A 14181-nucleotide genomic window follows, 5' to 3' on the forward strand; every position below is an offset into this window, starting at 1 on the left:
TACACCATCATCTACAGACGAAAGGCAGCCCACACACACACACACACTCCGCCTGTTATCATCCCGCTGAGCGCAGCTTTGAAATGTTGCAAACAATAAAATATGATTTGATTTGGTCGCATTCATGAAAATGATGAAGCAGAAAGTTTGTTTGAAAGGGAACAATGTGTCTATTTTGGGTCAGCCGTTGTGTGGTCCATTTTTCCTGGTGTATACAGATGAAACCGAAAAAATGCAGTGGGAGAGAGCCGGGGGTCAGAGGTCGCACATTGCTCAGAGTAACCTGACCGTGACCTCATCAGCATCAGGCAGATGGTCCCTCGAGCCCTGTGCCCTGTGTACCTTTACATGCCCACTCGTGTGTGTGTGTGTGTGTGGTTTTCCTCTTGTCTCGTTATATTAGCCAGATTGCAGCGATGAGTTTCAAAAAGACACACAGCTGCAAAAACGTGTCCGCTTTAAAGTGGTCAGCGGGACGCAAACACCGCGCTCTATAATCCCTCCGTCCCCTCCGTCTCTCTAGAACTCTGTACTGGACCGATTGGAACCGAGAGGCTCCGAAGATCGAGAGCGCGTCAGTGGACGGACAGAACCGCAGGGTGGTGGTGTCTGACGGCATCGGTTTGCCGAACGCCCTCACGTACGACTCGTCTTCTGGACAAGTCTGCTGGGCCGACGCAGGTAAACACCACCATCGATGACCCTGAAATCATTTCCACTGGGGATGGATTGACCCCCCCAAAAACAATCCTGCACAGCTGCCACCTCATACACATGTTTTCCTTTTCTCCAGGTACAAAGCGCTTAGAGTGCGTATCCCCGGACGGTTCGGGCCGAAGAGTGGTCCACCCGAGCCTCAACTACCCGTTCAGCATGGTCTACTACAAGAACCACTTCTATTACACTGACTGGAGGAGGTAGCCACCTTCCTCCACCTCCATGTTGTCTTTAATTCTGAGCGCTGATCAGTCAGCTGATCGCTGCGACGCCCCGCCCTTCCCCCCTGTCCTCAGTGTCTCTCTCTGTGTCTCGCCCCCCCCCAGGGACGGAGTGATCGCGGTGAACAAAGACAGCAGCCAGATCACCGACGAGTACCTGCCCGACCAGCGCTCTCACCTGTACGGCATCGCAATAGCCACCACCCACTGTCTATCAGGTATACTGTGAAGTGACTGAATCCTACACACACACACACACTATCACTCTCTGTCACCCGCACTCTGTTCACACTCGGCTCACATGTGTAATTAAAGCTGTGTAACAACAACCAAACGCCCCCTGTCTCTCACACACACACACACACTCTGACTTCAAGGTGTACCAGCTCATGCGCGCGGTGATGTCATCACATCAGTCAACTCCCACCAGATGTCACCTTAACCACCCCCGAAGGCTGCGTCCACACAGACAGGAAAACATAGTTAACCCTACAGAGGGTCGTATGGAAACACAGCATAAATAAACTTCTGACACAAAAGCAGCAAGTTGGTGTCTGAAAAAGGATGTGTTCAGGGACCGCATTGAGTGTAGGTCACCTGCACGTCGGGCAGCGGCACACACTCAATGCATGAAAAACAAGAGTGTAAAAATACGCTTCATGTGCGAGTTTGAACTATCATAGATTCATAAACTATATTAATAGATTCTGGGTTTTTCAGTGAGGGAGAAGTATATTTATATTTTTTTACAAGGTATTTGATGAGAGTATTTTTATATGTCATAAGACGTGTCTGGAGGAGATGGAATACCACATTACGAAGATACTGTCACACGACAGTAGTGCTCAATATAAAAAGCTACATGAGTGAATAGTTTGCACATGAAGTCAATAACTTTGTTGTCGGATGAAACCAACGTTTGCGTTTCATCACCAAACAGTCATCACACAGCTGGCTCCGACCCCCCCCCCCCCCGTGTGTGAAACAGACATGAGAATAATGATTACACAGCTGCCCGAGACTCTCTACCTGTATTTTGCGCTTTTGCGTCACGTTTGATGTGTTCGACGTCCGCAGATGGCCCCGAGTCCTCCCAAAGCTTCGTATTAAAACCCCTTTAAAGTACAAAGCGGTCCCCTCTAAACACAGGACGATCCCTAAAGTAGCACCTTGGCAGATGTCGCCATCAAGAGAGTGTAAAAAAAAACAAAAAAAAAAAAACTGCTCACGGCAGAAGAGAGTGCACACGGTTCGGTCACAACGATGCCGAGTGAACTGCAGAATTTCACGTCTGCGCATCCCCGGAGCCTCGCGCTAAGTAACAGCTTCAAAGACGTCGGCGTGCGGTGTAATTGTGGCCGTGATGACGGCTCTAAAACGCTCTCGTTAAGGGGTTTGGGAGCCGGCCGTGAGAGGCTTAAAGGCTGTTATTGTTGAACAAACACACACACACACACACGCGCGCCCTTTACGGGGAGAATCCCCAGTCGCCACAAGTTGTTAAGTGCAGGGCTTTGTTCGGGACGGACGGCCTGTTTGTTCTGTCATTAGGCCGCCGAAGCACTTAAGCTCTCATCCTGTCACATTTCGGATTCACACAGGAAGAGAAATTCAGACCTGTAGCTCCTCATTTCCACCCGGAGCTCTAAACAAAAAGAAAGTTTGTACTTCCCGTAGAGATGGAAGTCAAGGTTATATGTTGTCCTCTAAATGTCTTCACTTTGTGTGTCTCAGGGAGCCACTGACGACAGACCGGCAGCTGCAGGGTCCTTTTGGTGCTAAAGTTCTGAGGCGACCACCGTAAAAAAAAAAAAGGTGCCTTCTCCAGTGTCCCTCAGAGAAATAAAAGGACACTCAGCAGGGCGCAAGATGGCTTCCTGTTGCCAGATCGACCAAATTCACAACCCCTCCACTCACCCAGACCCCAATTATCTCACCTTAAAGATATAACCCCCAAATAAATGTTTTGTAAATTTGTTTTATACCTCATTTTTTGTTGTTTTTTTCTACTGTATTTTTGTACGCAAGTTTTGTTGTTTGTTTTTCTATCGATTTAAAGCTACAGAACAATTTAAAAAATGTATGAGTGTAGGTTTTCTGCCAAAGAAGAATGACACCGAGGAGCTGTTAAACTGTTGTTCAAATTCCATAAAAATATTCTGGGTGTGAAATCATTGCAGCTGTTGAGTGACTGAACCAGTTCAATCTGACTCCGGGTCAGATCGTGCCATATATACACGAATCTGTTTCTCACACATGATGAAAGGACACTTTTCTTTTGCCAAATATTTTTTACTACTACTTTTCAAATCTTTGTCTTTTTATAAGATGTGATATTTATAACAATAAAGATGTGACTTGGTACTTGTTTTTCCATAGATTGTTCTGACGCTTCACAGAGGAACAAGAAGCACAGGAGACGAACTCTGCTCAGCTGTATTTATAGATTCACCCGCACAGCGTCAAATGTAAACCATTTCAAAACAACCTGTTCTTCCAGCTGTTTTCTCTGGAAACAAAAAGATACAAATATAACTCGTCAGTTTGAATGTTTCAGAAGCTCCTCTGTGCTTTCTGTTGAGGGAGAGGTTGTGGCAGCGAGGAGATGAGCACAAGGTAAGACCACACATTAGCCCAAACGAGTACGTAAATACCAATTCACCAAAAACGGTTTGCATTTGCTACAAAACTCCCCAAAATCTCATCAATTCTGATCTCACGTAGAAATACAAACTCATGTATGTCCGACAAAGACCAGCTTTCTTCTTCTCCCCACCCCCCCTCAAAATCAAATGAATCAGTCCCTCCTGGCGTCCCTCGTCATCCTCGCTCTCATCTGCCGACCTTGCCCAGCCTGTGGTCCGTCTTGGGGTCCGCTATGATGGCCTGGACGGCCACGATGGCCTCGTTGATCCTGGTCTGGAGCTCCCTCAGCTCCTCGATGTGCAGCAGGCGCAGGATCTGGGCCGCTTCGTTCAGAGTGGCGTCTAGAGGGGAACATTTATTTCATCTTTTATCTTCTAGTGGGTACATTTGTGCACTCGATGCATGTTTTTGGATTTGCTCTTCCTGCACTCACCTCCGGTGTCGAAGCCCAAGACGTGCTTGTCTAAAGTTACCGGGATACCCTGTGACACACGGCAACATAAACGACGTTACACATATATTTCAGGGTTTTCTTGTAACAGAAATGCCTCTAGACATCATTCTAGATGCAGAATGTTACAGCACCTCTTTATTCTGGCTGGCTTTAGCGATGGCTTCTGGAGAAAGTCTCTCCTGGATCAGGATACGAATGGCCTGGCGGGAGCACATGGAAACACACATATAAGTATATAAAGTCTTGAGAGCAAACAATTAAGAGACATCAAAAAGCAAACAGAAAATATTAAAGACACACCTTGAGCATGACCAGGTAGTCGTCATGCCGTTGGATCTTTAGGATGTTGGCCAGAGCCGTCACTCCTGCTTTGAAATCTGGACAATTACCTATAAAAAAAAATGAAAACAAACATATTTCACCTTGAAAACAAATAGATGAAGAAATTAAAAATGTGCGCAAGGAACAGGCCGAGGAGTGTTTTTCTGCTCACCGTCGAGGTTGAGGAGAGGGTCCACCGCTTTGTCGCTGGAGGCGGCCAGCGGCTTGCAGTTCTTATACTTATCTGAGTACGAACACAATGCAAACATTGTATAGAGAATGTGTTAGTGTGTCATGTGAGGATAACACAGGGATATAAAGATTGTTTTTAACATGCTTTGCAACACCAGATAATTAGAAAACATATTCTTTTGACAATGTCTCCATCTAATGGTCATCAGCGGTATTACAGCGTAGTAGCAGGCAACAGTCCCTGCACATGTACACCTACTGCTGCTGCTTACCGTTGTCTCCGTATTCATATCTTACAGCCAGGCCCAGTAACCAGTCCACAGCCTCCTGCTTCTCCTGAAGTCCAAACGGACAGTTCAGATCCTGCAGGTACTGCACACAAGAAAAGCACACGCATGTCATTCATATGAGGAACAATGATATCCTCTTCATAACAGGGTTCATGTTCAAGCTGTAATTAAGAAAGGCGTGGTGTCACCTTCTGGTAGGCTTCGGGCCAGCCTGAGCTCGGGATGTTTCTCAGGTTTCCTCGGTCCTCGATCTTGTAGTGTCGGATCTTCTGGTCCTCGAGCCACACCACGCAGTTCCTATACTGTGTCTCATCTGATGCAGAGAGGACACACCAACGAACAGTTGGCATTAACAATAAAGCCGAATAAAAGTGTGGCCTGTAAGAAGCTCGTACACATTTTTATCTCGTGAACAAACAAGTTTCTCAGCCAAAAAGCTGCATGAAACTACTATTTTGTTCGTAAGAGTTTGGCATGTCGTCGTCTCCAGTGACAGGACTCCGGCTCCACGTTTAACTCGCGTTTATGAGCGAATACTTGACGAGTTTCGTCTTACCTTTGCAGTCGAATCCACCGGGGTTGTGATAATCTAGCGCCGTCAATTTCCTACGAAACATTTCAACGCGTTTAGTGTGTAAACAGCTGCTTTCTTTAGCTAACAGTTGGCTATCTTGGCTGTTTTATGTGTTAGCTGTCCGTGTGGCACTACGCATGCGCGGCTGGACATCCTTCAACTTCCGGTTATAACTATCGAAATAAAGTTCTCAATGACCAAAAGCGCTACATATATTTCCTGTCCCAGTTTTTTTTTCGGGCTTCGAGTACCCAAAAACACAGATTTCATTTTTCATACTTAGATGCAACAGTCCTGCAGTTTTGGGTCAAATTTAATTTCAGTGTTGTAAATCGACCATAATTGAAGGCAGTTTAGATCCCAGAGGTGTTTTTGCAAACTTAGAAATTTTAAACATCACTGACATGTCACCAGAAAAAAAGTTGGTGGACCACCTTAAATTTAATTGTTTTTCACAATATAAGTGCAGTTTAACACACCGAATCAAAACATAAAGACTAAATTCCTCATACAATCTCACAGTATCTTACAAAGAAAGGGGCAGAAACTTTGGAAAAAAATTACAGCTTTATTACATGTCACATTTTATAAAATGAGGCAAAAAAACCATCCAAGATGATGCAATTGAAAAAAAAAAAAGACGAAAAAAAATAACTACGGTGGATGTGTCGGTTTACGCGTCTGTGTTTATGTTCAGAAGGGCCTCATGCGTGTGTTAAGGGGCGGGGCTCTATTGGGCGGTGTGATAGCTATGTCCAGATAGTCTCCGATCTGGAAGCGCTGGGACTGCAACGTCATGGAGTCATCTGCGCCCTTCCTGCCGGATACAGTGTTGCCGATATCTTTCAACCTGTAAAGGGGGAGGATGGGGCAGAAAGGTGTGTCAATATACAATGCACACAAATTCACCTCAACATTAAGCAAGAGGCCTGCTCCATGAGGCCAACCAGTGCTGTTGTAGTGCGACGCTAACCTGTACACTTTCCCTCTGGGGTCGGGGAAGACGATGGCAAAGCTGAAGTGGGTCCCCTTTTTTCTGGCCTCAGGATACACTTCCTTCACCAGGCTGGTCAGCTCCTTCAGAGTAGCATCCATCCTGAAAAATAAAAGACACAGATTAGTACCTGAACACAGAGAGTTTCCTCCATTTTATTAACTCAGCTTAAAACTCTGGATTGGCACATACTACAACTACAACAACAACAACAAGAAAGAAAACAAAGCAAAATGTTTGTGCTCTCACCATGTGTATATCTGCAGTTCGCTGGAGGGAACGTTGCCACGGTTAAACTCGTCTGCTCTGTGGTGTCGGCCACTGTTGGTGGTGAAAACACGCAGCAGAAGGGGGCAGGTCTGCAGCAAAAACAAGCATCAATGTGAATTATGTTTTTTTTTTTTAATGGAATAGATCAGTTCCTTCAAATAATTAAATTTGGTGGCACTACAACGACGTGAACCCATTACACACAAATGATCTAACCCATGTGGGTGTTTTGAAAGTTTTATTTTGAAAGGTACAGTAGTGGCGTCACTAAAGTGTGCTGCCCCTTAGTGGTCACACCGAGTAACTACAACATACATTTTGAGTGCCAATATACAGTTAAGTTAAATATTAACTCAATTAGTGTTGTAATTGGTCAATTGTCATGATAGTAACCTAATGTAAGTAGTACCTGAATGCATACACATGGTGTACTAAAGGATAGTTAATGAGCCATCTTAGTTCACCCAAATGAATAGAGGAACAATATTAGACACACCTGTAGAAAGTGACCATCATCTCAAACCACATCAAAGTGTCTCGTGACAGCAACCGATATACCACTTTAATTATTGCCCCCCCCGTGTTGCTTGGCATTGGAAACCTAAAACGTATTTTTATTTTATTTTAAATTGGAAACATGCAGAACACGCCAGTTTCGTTAGAGACTCCACCTGAAAGTTGCATTTAGCAAGTTTTGAGTGTCTACCCAGAAATTTTGTTTTTCAGTTCACGCGGGATATGTTAAGTCAACTTTTAGTAACCTCTCAAGCTAAGCATTTTAATAACTAAACAATGAAATGTATTTTTTCGTGACGTTAGGTTGACGAGGACTACATGCTAAGCTAGCACCATAGGCTATCACTAGCACGGTATAGACGCCAAAATTAAATATTGTTTTTTCTTTTACTTGTGATGACTAGTGCATAATATATCATCAAGTAAAACTGGAATACTCGAGTACTTATGTTCTAATGTTTGGAGTTCATCCTAAATACGTAAGTCAAACAGTCTCCAAGCTGTTAGCGTAGCATTCAGAGCTAACGTAGGTTAGCTTAGAGCCCATAAGGTAAACAAGCTAAAGTAAAAACCGGGCTTCGATCTACCTTCTCTCGGTCAATGGGCTTCTCTGGCTCCTTTTTGATTTCTTCCTGTGTAATCCGTGATTCAAGGGCCATTATTATTTTTCACAGATATACTAATGCACGTAGGTATCGGTGCTAGCTTCTACCACCTTGCTTGGGTATTTTCTCGTAGCTGCAGAAACGAATGAGACTGAAGCCGTTTCCGTTTCCGGTGTATTCTACCCTAATTCAACCAGCGACAACTCTATCGCCCCCTACTGACTCGGAGTGTCTATGCATCACCGTGCGCATGGCAACATTATAAAGTTTTTGCTTGGTCAAGTCCTTAAATCAAGTATGTACCGTTGTTTGCATGTTTCCTGTGCATTGTAATCTAATAATATATAGTATATATATATACATGTATAGTATCACTGTCATCACGTTACTGAAAGGAAAAACAAAAATCTGGAAGTCACATAAATCATCAAGACATCTCGCAGACTTTCATACTGGCTGGTCCAGGATCAGTCCGCCAAGTCCACCTACGGAACTCACAGTCACATGCTGCTCTCCCCCTCATTCATTACTGCATTTGTATGTGTGAGTGTGGCTTTCTGGGTAACTTATATGTGAATGCTGTACAGTGTGTGTGTGTGTGTGTGTGTGTGTGTGTGTGTGTGTGTGCACACTGGCCCCCTCTGTTCTCCTGAGCTGATCAGGAGCTACGTTAACAATCAGCTCTGTTTTACCTCTCTCCCTTTCTCCCTACTCATTCACTTTGTGTGACCCCCACCACCACCACCAGCTCCCATCAGAATGGATGGCATGGACCAGCTTGAAACAATCCGCCCGCCTTTCTCCCTCTGTCCCGACTGAGAGATCAGACAGTGGGTCTTTGAGTCCGGTCCTGACACTGATATCCATTCATCGATATGCATCAGGAGTAAGGGCCGCTGTTACTCCCATAATGACTCCATTAGAATCACAGACGCCCTCTCTCTCTCAACCCAGTACGTTTACTACAGTGTGTACAACTCTAGCTTCATTATTTACTTTTTCAGCATATATATACTGCTACACGTATGTCTACAACCCTCTCCTAACATTGTAGCTCAAGCTGAATGTGTATGTTACAGCATCCCCAGTGTAAACTGGGGAAGTTGGTTTTGCTCCCACACTTCAACAAACAGTGGGGAGCGCTCCTCGGTCACAGTCATTAGCAGCACAGAGCCGCACTGTGCCGCTGCCAAGTGATGGTCGGGCTCTGAAAAGTCACTACCTGTGTCCTGTTACCTCACACACACACACACACACACACACCGTTTCACTACAATGCAGCTTTGTTCTTGGTGACCATTTACAGGAAGTCACCTCATAATGTTCTGGATGTCTTGACACTGGAGGCTCATCTTTTTATTTCATGCGAAGGAAGGAGGTACATCAGACCCAGATAACATTCATCATTTTCATTATGCCAGGGCTGGTGTGACAGTGAAAGGAACATGTGGAATATTTTCCTGCAAACAACCTGACTGTGCAGAAACAAGGTGAGAAAAGTACTTTGTATTTTCTTTTGAAAATCTGCCTGAAGACCGAATCAGTTTTGGAAGAGACATTTTAGAAAATAAAAGCTTCCATCATCTTGATCTCTCTCTCTCTTATGAATGATCAATACATCAATCGATGGTTCAGTGTGAATGGTGATGCTCAGTGAGGACTGTAGTAGTGTGGGGTTGTACAGTGTGCTCAGTGTGTCTTTAGACGGGTGGGCTCCGTTCAGTACAGTCCACAGTGGGCAGAGAGGATCATCAGTTCACATGAATTCTGGCGCTGGGCCTTCACTCTTCCTCCTCTCACTTTCATTCCTTTTCATCCTCTTCTTGTATCAAACTTCTCTTTTGTTTCATCGCCCCTCTCTGCTTTCATCTGTTGCCACGGCCCCCCCTCTGAATCTCCCTCTGTGCTGCTGTCAGGAACCGGCCAAACCTGGTACAGAACTCCGCTCTTCTGCCGGCAGCATCGTGTCATTGTGCTGTCCTTCTCATGTTTGTGACTGTTTCCTCAGGATGTCTTGGCCTGCTCTGTACGCTCAGTTGGTCGGGGCAAACCGTCACTCCACCAGCCTGGGTAAAGTCTGGCTCTCGGTGCTGTTTATTTTTCGGGTCATGGTGCTGGTCGTGGCTGCTGAGAGCGTCTGGGGCGACGAGCAGTCTGACTTCACCTGTAACACGCTACAGGTAGGGCACCCAGTCAGCGATCCCGTCGTGTAAATGTAATATGTCCATTTTCATGTTATTTAGATGTGAATACAACATCTATAGAGCAACCGTACGGTTATATTTTCATTGTTGCAACAGTCTGCCTCTGTTTTTCAGCCTGGCTGTGAAAACGTCTGCTACGATCAGTTCTTCCCCGTCTCCCACATCCGTCTGTGGTGTCTTCAGCTTGTCTTTGTCTCCACGCCAACGCTCCTGGTTGCAATGTATGTGGCCTATCGGAACCACGGTGACAAGAAGAGGCTCCTCCAGGTGTGTGTACGGTTTCATTTGTCTGCTGCTCCGGTGGGAGACAAAGCTTCTGTTTATCCCATGTCTCGTCTTGTCCTGTCATGGGTTGTCTTGTCAGGTATTGTCATGTCATGTCTTTTTTAGTTGTGATTTGTCTTGTTTTATCCTGTCATGTCATGTCATGTCTTGCTTTATCTTTTCATGTCTTGCTTTATATTGTCATGTCATTTTATAACATATTCAATGTTGTATCCTCTCTAGTTTTAAGTTTTCATATCATGTGGTTTGACAGGGTTCTGGTAGAGCTGGTTTCCTCAGCAGCAAAGGCCAGGAGGAAGATCTGGAGACTCTCAAGAGAAGGAGACTCCCGATAGCTGGTGCCCTCTGGTGGACGTACGCCTGCAGCCTGGTGTTCAGATTGCTGTTTGAAGGAGGCTTCATGTACGAGTCTGGTTGTCTGCGTGTCTGCCATATTGCTGGTTTGGTATAATCCTGCCATGTTGCCTATCTGCACACAGTATGTGTCTTTGTCTCTCCAGGTATGCCCTCTATGTGGTATACGATGGTTTCCAGATGCCACGGCTGGTGCAGTGTGACCAGTGGCCGTGTCCTAACCTGGTGGACTGCTTCATCTCTCGTCCCACCGAGAAAACCATCTTCACCGTCTTCATGGCCACTGCCTCCTCCATCTGCATGGTCCTTAACATGGCTGAGCTTGCATATCTTGTAACCAAGGCTGTCACTAGGTAGAGGCATTAATCAGTCAGACAGTCAGGTGATTAATTCAAATTTGAAGTCCTTCATCCTTCATCTGGGTTATCAAAGCGCAGAAGTTCCTTAAGTCCATAACTTCTTCTTTTTCAGGAGTCTCTGTAGTCAGAAGGAGAGGAAAACATGCGGAAAATCCAGCCGAGAGAGGACGCAGAATAAAACAAACCACAAGTCACTTGTCTCAACCTGAGGAAGCAGGAACAAGATGGACGATACATGCAGTTAAAGGACTTATAAAACGGAATATTTACAAGTGGTACACTCATACCACTCAAAAAGTGAACATTTTCTGTGATACCTTTTGATGTTTTAAATGTAACATTCAAGAGGTGGAGAGGATTGAATTGGCGTCAACAACTCAAAACTGTATTTTTACATCATACTCTCTGAGAGTGTACATTAATACTTAATTGTCAATACTACAATTTATTGAATATAAATACACTCACCATTTCCTACTTTATGTACTTATCTTTATTGCGTGCTAGTCTAATAGTATGATTTAACAACAACAATAATAATCATCATTATTATTATCGTCCCATTTAATTAATCAATTTAATTTAATCAAACCATGTAAAACACACGAACAACAGATGCATCAAGTGATCTACTGTGTTGACCTCTGCTGGTTGACAGCAGTGACTGCTCCGCCTGTGACTGCTCCGCCTGTGACTGCTCCGCCTGTGACTGCTCCACCTGTGACTGCTCCACCTGTGACTGCTCCGCCTGTGACTGCTCCACCTGTGACTGCTCCACGGTCCTCCCTCCCCTCCTCTGAGGGACGGTCACTGACACATAGTAAACAGATGTTTGGTGAACCACAACAAGTTACCAAGTGAAATAGTTTAGGAGAAGTACAATTATGAAAGACATGCTAACTTTAATACTATTCTATGCTTTTTGTCATTTGTATTTCATTTAGTGGCAGTTTTTTAAAAACATTTTTGTTTATTTTTCCTAATTTTTACAATTATTGCATATTTCCGGCACAACTTAACATCAGATATTAGTCTACAGCTAAATATGAAGTGTGTCTCATACCAATACTACTTCTGCTGCTGCCTACAACTACAGAAGTAATGATAACCATAATAAAATAATATTTTAAATAAAAAACTATTCTGATAAATCTTTTTTTCTCTACGTGTTTTATAGTAGTAGCAGTAGTAGTCGTAGTAGTAATAGTAGCAGTAGATTTTGAAATAGTATTACATTTGGCTTAACAGTGATGTGGTGGAGTCGCGTGTGCCCCCTGCCACTACCTCCACACACACACACACACACACACACGCTCGCGCGCATACAAGCACGTACTCCCCCCCCCCTCGTGCGCCCCAGGCACGGGGATACCAATGTGTGACAGTGCCGGATGGCCTTGGCCACGCGGGATGCAGCCGCTGCGCTTCGCCTTCGCGAGACAGGTTCCACACGCGCCCTTTTTTTGAGACTAGAGTAGCCTCGTGTCTTTTTTTGTTACTCTCTCTCTCTCTCGCTCTCTCTCTCTCTGCCCTCTCTCTCTCTCTCTCTCTCCCCCCTCTCACTAATCTCACCCACTCCTCGCCCGGTCGCCTCGAGCCCACCCGTGGGAGTAAAAGAAAGAAGAGGAAGGAACGGAGTGAGGGAAAGGAGCGCGCGTTTCAGAGGAGAGCGGTAAGCAGGTGGAGTGGAAGCTGGAGTGATGGTGTTGGGCTGGAGTGGAGTGAAGAGGAGGGATTATCATCCATCACCTGCTGGATTATGAGCACCTCTCATGCTGCGTTCACTTCCCTGTGGGAAAGACGGGCAGACAGGAAGCCGCTAATATTTCACTAATTGAATGAAGGATGGTTTTCTGATAACAGAGGCTTGATGCTTGCTTATTATTATCTATCATTAAAAACACACCAATCTGGGTCTTGCACAGTAAATTAGGATGTGTTGTACAATATATATAATAATCTATAAACCTTAAAAGCTTGTCTCCCCATTACCAGCCATCCTATTCTCTTAGAGTTTGGTCATTATTGTATTTATTCAAACATCAGTTGGTATATTGTGAAAAATTCCAATTTTGCATCAAAACTGGAAGTGTTGAATACACATGTATGTCATTTTACTATTTTTAACATGGTACTGTATTTTGAATATGTACGCAGGCCACTTAGACCAGACTATAGCTTCAAGTGAGTGTCCATCACGGCACCCTGCTGCTCCATGTCCCCTGTTTATTCTGGGATGTTTTTTCAATGGATGTTACTTTCTTCGGAGCCAAATCACGGACACCCTTTTTATTTTTTACAAACATTCAGCGTCTTTATTTACATTGGTGGCATTGCATCTTTACACACCTTTATACTCATTATATCTTTACTCACCTTTGTGACACCTAATGCACCCGTACACCTTTATGCATCGGTACCAAAATATCATGCACCTTTGCACACTTTATGCACCTTTGGGCATTTTATGCACTTTTACACAACTATGTGCACATTCTGCGTATCCTGGCCGCTGTCCGCATATCTTAAAACGGTTTTCGGGGCGCGCGCGGCAGGCCAAGAGTTAACTGTTTGGGCTGTTTTAGCACAAAGACCTCTGATCCATCAAAAGCACACGCCAGCCGGGACAATGTCCATCTGGGAGCTTCTCTATTGTCTGTCTTGACAGATGGTATTTCATCACGTCAACACATCATGTACATGTACCCCTGCCGCTGTTAGATCGGCCTATCAGCAGACAGTTACAGCAATCAGTCTATTCATTTAATATTCCCTTTTCCTTTCACAGTTCGGGGAAGTCAAGGAAAGTTTGTCCACTTCTATTTAGACATGTATGAATTTGTGAAGGTGTATTTTGAAAGGTTTATCGTATTAATTACATTTCCTTCTCAGGCTGCTGATTTACTTTGTGTGAGGGGAAAAGTAACAGAAGTCTTGGGTTTAACCTTCATATTAGAAGTGAAATAAGTCGTCCGTGGCGTAGCGTGTAACCGCAACTCTGCGTGTGCGTACGTATCAGGCGATCTAACATTTGCCCTCCTCAGCATTCCTGGGATGTGATGAGTCCGGCATTCAACGGGGACGACCTGTTATCCGCTCATTCACTTCCCACAGATGGCCGGCCTTTTGTCCACAAGCCAGCCAGCTCTGCGACGCACATACACTAGTACACAAAAAAA

The 14181-nt window shown here is 44.7% G+C and overlaps 4 protein-coding genes across 6 annotated transcripts in view; 2 read left to right on the forward strand and 2 right to left on the reverse strand.

Moving 5' to 3' along the window:
• The window catches only part of nid2a (nidogen 2a (osteonidogen)), a 31731-nt gene extending 28309 nt beyond the window's left edge, over window positions 1–3422 (forward strand). For both annotated transcript variants that reach the window (XM_031852028.1, XM_031852029.1), the window contains 4 exons: window positions 524–681; window positions 794–917; window positions 1044–1156; window positions 2673–3422. In XM_031852028.1, the coding sequence (XP_031707888.1) occupies window positions 524–681; window positions 794–917; window positions 1044–1156; window positions 2673–2683 (406 nt within the window). In that variant the 3' untranslated portion in view covers window positions 2684–3422. The remainder of the gene's footprint in view (window positions 1–523; window positions 682–793; window positions 918–1043; window positions 1157–2672) is intronic.
• On the reverse strand, window positions 3364–5560 carry rtraf (RNA transcription, translation and transport factor). The gene is made up of 8 exons (XM_031852031.1): window positions 5398–5560; window positions 5030–5154; window positions 4824–4923; window positions 4532–4603; window positions 4339–4427; window positions 4170–4238; window positions 4018–4066; window positions 3364–3925 (listed from the first exon to the last, which is right to left on the reverse strand). Exons 1-8 carry the CDS (start codon window positions 5456–5458, stop codon window positions 3771–3773), a joined length of 720 nt encoding a protein of 239 aa, XP_031707891.1. The 5' UTR covers window positions 5459–5560; the 3' UTR covers window positions 3364–3770.
• Window positions 5561–6010: 450 nt separating this feature from the next.
• sap18 (Sin3A-associated protein) lies at window positions 6011–7924 on the reverse strand. The gene is made up of 4 exons (XM_031852032.1): window positions 7783–7924; window positions 6659–6768; window positions 6389–6511; window positions 6011–6265 (listed from the first exon to the last, which is right to left on the reverse strand). Exons 1-4 carry the CDS (start codon window positions 7852–7854, stop codon window positions 6109–6111), a joined length of 462 nt encoding a protein of 153 aa, XP_031707892.1. The 5' UTR covers window positions 7855–7924; the 3' UTR covers window positions 6011–6108.
• Window positions 7925–9265: 1341 nt separating this feature from the next.
• On the forward strand, window positions 9266–11302 carry LOC116386160 (gap junction beta-6 protein-like). 2 transcript variants are annotated; one of them, XM_031852169.1, is made up of 6 exons: window positions 9266–9290; window positions 9809–9980; window positions 10119–10271; window positions 10543–10691; window positions 10790–10996; window positions 11115–11302. In XM_031852169.1, exons 2-6 carry the CDS (start codon window positions 9810–9812, stop codon window positions 11209–11211), a joined length of 777 nt encoding a protein of 258 aa, XP_031708029.1. In that variant the 5' UTR covers window positions 9266–9290; window position 9809; the 3' UTR covers window positions 11212–11302. The 2 variants fall into 2 exon arrangements, with proteins under 2 accessions (XP_031708029.1, XP_031708030.1); XM_031852170.1 differs by having other exon boundaries at window positions 10790–11025; window positions 11115–11189.
• Window positions 11303–14181: the final 2879 nt, after the last annotated feature.

The sequence above is a fragment of the Anarrhichthys ocellatus genome, unplaced genomic scaffold (assembly GCF_004355925.1).
Source record: "Anarrhichthys ocellatus isolate YVR2014 unplaced genomic scaffold, GSC_Weel_1.0 scaffold12, whole genome shotgun sequence".
Taxonomy (NCBI): domain Eukaryota; kingdom Metazoa; phylum Chordata; class Actinopteri; order Perciformes; family Anarhichadidae; genus Anarrhichthys; species Anarrhichthys ocellatus.